The following is a 5,429-nucleotide window of genomic DNA, read 5'->3' as shown; positions in this document are numbered from 1 at the left end:
GGGGGAGAAGGAAGGAGATCACACGGTTACAGATTGACGCATCGTACGCTGCTGGTGCGACTGGCCCAAATTTGGGCCGGTGCACCGGCGCGTATCACTCCCCCAACACGAAACACCTAGCGGCAAGATCTCTAGATTATACGGCCCAAGCGGCACCGATCAAAAGCTATAGAGTTCCAGAATACACTATCAAAGCGGCACCGATCAATACGGTAAAACGGCACCGATGGCGGTAACACAGGCAATCACACGTGGATTATAGGGAGACAACCACACAAGGATTCGACCAGGCCACGAAGAGAACACATGAACGCAACTCCCGGGAAGATCGTAAACAGCCAGGTCAACGCTGTGGGATGGCCCACACGGACAACAAATCGCTAACCACACCCATGAATTCAGCACCCACGTTAACAAAATTTTGATCGCAAGCCTAGAGCCACCAGACGTTTTTACCCCCCAGCCTACCAAAATAATAGCACGTGCCACATCCATAATCCACCATGGGTCATTTTCACCCAAGTGGATGAATCTTGGAACAAAAACCTTGCCTGAAATAGAGGCTTGGGTATACAAAAATGTGGAATGAAGTGGAAATTATTTGGATATGCAAAATCACCTCCTTTGGTACTGGTAATCCAACAGGTGATACTAGGGCAGCCACCGTAACACCCTAGTAGGGATGGATTTGTGGGCCCGTTGGAGATGTTCTGCCCCCCTTCTACAACCATTAAAAAATTTGCTTCTAGTTTCGGTAGTAGCCCATGTTTCTCAACCCAGGTTTTACTAACACTGAAGCCTATACATTAACGTGTAACATTTTCAAATTTTTCCTTTGCCTTCCCTTATGCCTGAACAAGGAGTTTCAGAGGTGGCGCGAGGAGGGGTGTAGGAGTGCCATCATGTGAAGAGGCGGTTAAAGAGGCTGCGGGGCTATGCAGAGTGGCTACGGAGCTTGCTGGCGCATGGGTAACAAGAAGTGGTGGCGGGGTGCAAGGGTGGATGGTGCGTGCGAAGATCCAGTGTGGCTCATGAATCGGTAACGGGAGGGGAGAAGATGTCACGAGATAGCTATTTAGCATTGAGGAGACCGCATGCGATGGCTTCACTCCCACTACAAGGAATTCATTGATCTATGCTGAATTTGTGATGAAATTCTTAGAAACGTCATGGAGGAGACCGCGACATACTCATAAATATGCTAGATACTCCCTACTGCTCACTCCGTCCCATAATATAAGACCTTATAACATCCGATTTGTGATGGAGGGAGTAGATTGTACGCAACCCATACCAATAGTGGGGGTAACAAAACCCGTTGTAGAAAAGGGGCTTTATATATGGCTACGCATGATAAACGAAATAAATAAATAGACACACTAGCTAATGCGAGCGGATGCCAAATTGATCGACAATGACAAGAAAAATAGTGAGCTTACATGGACTTGATTGAGCTAGCAAGAGGATCAACTGCAAATCGTCCCTGAATCCTGCTAAGCTTCCGAGTTGGATCACCAGCAGCTACGCTTAAAGAAACGAGTAGCTAGGGGGCATGCATGCATGCTTGTTTGCAGTTGTGTTCAAGACTCCAAGTCGAAGCTAATCTATAATGCATCAGCTCCATAGCATAGCTGCGTCCAACAACAGCCCAAAGAAAGCATAGCTGTGTGCTACGTGCACACATTGCCGGCATGCATGCATGTTACCTTGTTTGTACGTACGTGAATGGCTGCATCGATCTTGTGTACACTCGCTGCACTCACCGTTAGGTAACGGAGACAAGCTAAATTTGGAAGGAGGTGAGTAGCCAAGTAGCTAGGTTGGTGGCTTGTCAATTGGTGGAGTACTAGAAATTTGGAAGCACGCCCATTACGCATGCGAGAGTAGGTTGGTACGTAGCTTGTGACTTGTACAGTGCTGCGTTTGGAACAAGGGGATGAGTTGTCGGTCTCAGACGTGCATGTTGGCTAGCTAGCCACTTGCATATATGCGTGATTGATTTCCATTTGTGGTCGTGATACTGCCGCCATTTGTGGGCATGATACTGCCGCTACATATATGCATGCCGATGGTTTATTATTCTAGTAGGGAGGCTAAGAGACGAGCCTGTCAATGTCAGGACAAAATTTCATTGTTGAGTCTCTCTACACATGGGAGCTAATTAAAGCGACTATATATCAGCTACCAAAGAAGAATTTAACAATTTGGGTCCGTCAATATCCGCCCACTACCCACGGCCGCCTCAGTCATCCCTGTAACACAATCCATCCTGGCGTTCTCATCCAGCCCGGCCACCACCCCGACCATCAACACCTGGACTCGCCTCCTCGGGAGACCGTACCCTGTGGCCGGGTACAACGTCCAAGAATGCCGCCTCCGGCTCGGCCTCACCACCGGACGTTGCAGCTTGCCGAGTCGTCTGTGGCACCGTCTCGATGTTGTGTCTCGCCATCTTCTTTTGGGAGATTCGACTGACGCATCTGCTATTTTGATGCAAACTAGTAAATACTACCTCCGTCCGGAATTATTTGACGCCGAACTAGTTGTAATATCGATTAGATGATCTTTTGTTTGTTATTATCATGCATCCAAGGTGGTTCGTACAAGACCGTATGTAAGACACGACACACGAGACAAAAGCCGCATGGTGAAGCGAAAATAGAATTTACCATGTGTGTCCGGGATCGCCTGGGCTGGTCCCTACCTACTCTGGAGTTTAGTTGATCGGCGTGCACACGGGAAGACAGGCACGAACATACACCATATATACTCCAGAGAGTAAGTTACACATTTGGTCCTTGTACTATTGCTGACGTGTAACCAGAATTTGGGATTTTGTTTTTTTATTTTTACCGGTCCTGGACGAAATGGGTGAAATTCAGTTTTTTCGATTATTTTCGGAAAATTTTGGACGAAAATCATAAAACAAATTTGAATTTTGGGACGAAAAATGAGCGAAATTTGCCTAAAATTTTGAAATACAACAGGACAACAAATGAGTATTAAGAACTTTTAGCAAAATATGCATGTAAAAAATCAAACAGTTGAATCTATTCATCAAATCACTACGTATCAGACTGAACATCAACACTCTAGTTGCAACCATTCAGACAATAGCATAGTCGATCAATTCAGAGAGCAGCAACCATTAGAAAAGCAACATGATAGTCCATTACAATTAAAGCATTGTGAATTATATAAACATTATATAAACACTCTAGTTGCAATTAAAGCATTGTGAATTATATAAACATTACAAGTAGATGGAAGAAACAACAACGCATTGATGGCAGCCGCAATTGGAACAACATATAAAATCATATGGACAGAAACAATGTGAATTATATAAATATTACAAGTAGATGGCACAAACAACTCATAGATGACAGCCCCAATTAAAACACAACATATAAATTCAGATGGACAAAAGCATTGTGAATTATATAAACATTACAAGTAGATGGAAGAAACAACAACGCATTGATGGCAGCCGCAATTGGAACAACATATAAAATCATATGGATAGAAACAATGTGAATTATATAAATATTACAAGTAGATGGCACAAACAACTCATAGATGACAGCCCCAATTAAAACACAACATATAAATTCAGATGGACAAAAGCATTGTGAATTATATAAACATTACAAGTAGATGGCAGCAACAACTCATAGATGGCAGCCCCAATTGAAACACCATATATAAGTAGATGGCAGAAACAACAATTAGTAGATGGCAACCCCAATTGAAACAACATATAAAATCATATGGACTAAAGCAAACATCACATGTTTATGACAGAATGTAAGAAAGTGCATAAATGGAAATTATTGATGTCATCACAAGGAACTTACTTGTCAATTGTAAAGGATGGTGACCTCCTTGACCTTCTTGGCTTGCCTAACCCGTTCAGATCTATGGTTCACCAAACTACCATCACTTGTTACCTCAACATTGTTTCCAACTTGGCTTGCTAAATCGTTTTCAACTTGCATTGGTGAATCTCCTCCATCGCTGCCGCCACCGCCGTCTAGGGGTGTTTCGTTGTGAGTCTGTGCTGGGTTTGTTATGTTGTGCCCACAGCGGAACTTGGGTCTGTGTGTGTTGGTCTGTGTGTGAGTGCTGGACCTTGTCTGCGGTGGCGTTGTGTTGGTGTGTTGTGTGTTCTGTTGTTACCTGACACTCTGTGCTTGGTGGTTGCTTTATTTATAAAGCGGGGCGAAAGCCTTTTTCGGTAATCTCCTCCATCAGATTGACTTGCACCATCATCATGGTTATCATCATCATCATCAATTTCGAGGTCCACCTCCTCATTTTCTTCATCATCATCCTCACTATCATGGTAGTCATCCTCTTCTTCCTCTACCCTCTTTCTTTTCCTTCCATTGTCCTTCCTTGCAAGACGAGACACTTTCCTACTTGAGTTAAGCAAACGTATTTTCTCAAACATGGCGCTAGCAGCATTAACTCCATCCAAGATTGCATGCTCCTCATCCTCATTCAACCATTCCATCATAGGATTTGTTGCATCAAACATGGTTGTATCCATCATCATTGCACATGCATCAACTTCCTTCTGCTTATCATTCTCTCTCACCGGGTCTTGTTCTTCTTCAGCATGTATCTTCAAAATGCGAAAACAAAATCAGTCAATGACAACGAAGTACAAAGAATAAAATGGATAAAGTTGCTATGTATAAAACAATGCTATATTAGACAGCGGCCTTTACTCTAAACATTGCTAAGTAAACATCAACATTTAATTTAAATAACAACCTAGTAACAGTCTTTAATAAATAGTAGCATCTACTTAGTAAACAACAACCTTTATTTCAAATAACGCTTAGTAAACAGCAGTATGCGGGTGAATCATGGCATATGGGTGAATAATGGCATATGGGCAAAACACATTTCATACCTTCAAGTTGTAGCGCACAGATACAAGCTTGTGCAGCTTGCCATATAGAAGACGGTTTCTTTGCTTCGTGTGGACCAAAGCAAAAGCACTCCAATTCCTCTCAGACACTTGACGAAACACATTGTGATACAATCCTCAAGGCACACTTCTGCAGCTTAGGAACTTCCCCTCCAAATTGGAACCACCACTACTGGAATCAGAGGATTTGCCATCAGCCCTTTCTTTGCCGTCTGCTAGCGGACGGCAAAGGAGGTCTTTGCTGTCCGTTTCCAAAAAACAGATGACAAAGAACTGGCTGATGGCGAAGATCATAAAAGCGGACGGCAAAGGGGGGCGGACGGCAAAGATTTAACTTATCTAACGGCGGCCGCGCCCCACCCCGCCCCTCTCTCTCTGTTTCTCTCCCTCTTCACACGCGCGCCGCCGCCCTCACCACTCTCGGCCGCCCCGTCGCCCCACCACTCTCCGCCGCCCCCACCACTCTCCGCCGCCCCGTCGCCCCACCACC

The 5,429-nt window shown here is 44.4% G+C and overlaps 1 protein-coding gene across 1 annotated transcript in view; it reads right to left on the bottom strand.

The window, feature by feature from the left end:
* Window positions 1-4,260: 4,260 nt before the first annotated feature.
* LOC119346530 (RNA polymerase II subunit A C-terminal domain phosphatase-like) overlaps window positions 4,261-5,429 on the bottom strand; it is a gene marked incomplete at its 3' end in the record, with an annotated part of 3,109 nt that continues 1,940 nt past the window's right edge. Inside the window, exons 2-3 of the mRNA XM_037615860.1 lie at window positions 4,922-5,028; window positions 4,261-4,627 (exon numbers count right to left, since the gene is read on the bottom strand). Coding sequence (XP_037471757.1) covers window positions 4,261-4,627; window positions 4,922-5,028 — 474 coding nt within the window. The remainder of the gene's footprint in view (window positions 4,628-4,921; window positions 5,029-5,429) is intronic.

The sequence above is a fragment of the Triticum dicoccoides genome, unplaced genomic scaffold (genome assembly GCF_002162155.2).
Source record: "Triticum dicoccoides isolate Atlit2015 ecotype Zavitan unplaced genomic scaffold, WEW_v2.0 scaffold42858, whole genome shotgun sequence".
Taxonomy (NCBI): Eukaryota; Viridiplantae; Streptophyta; class Magnoliopsida; order Poales; family Poaceae; genus Triticum; species Triticum dicoccoides.
The sequence above is the reverse complement of the archived record's forward strand: the minus strand, read 5'-3'. Positions and strand labels throughout refer to the sequence as shown.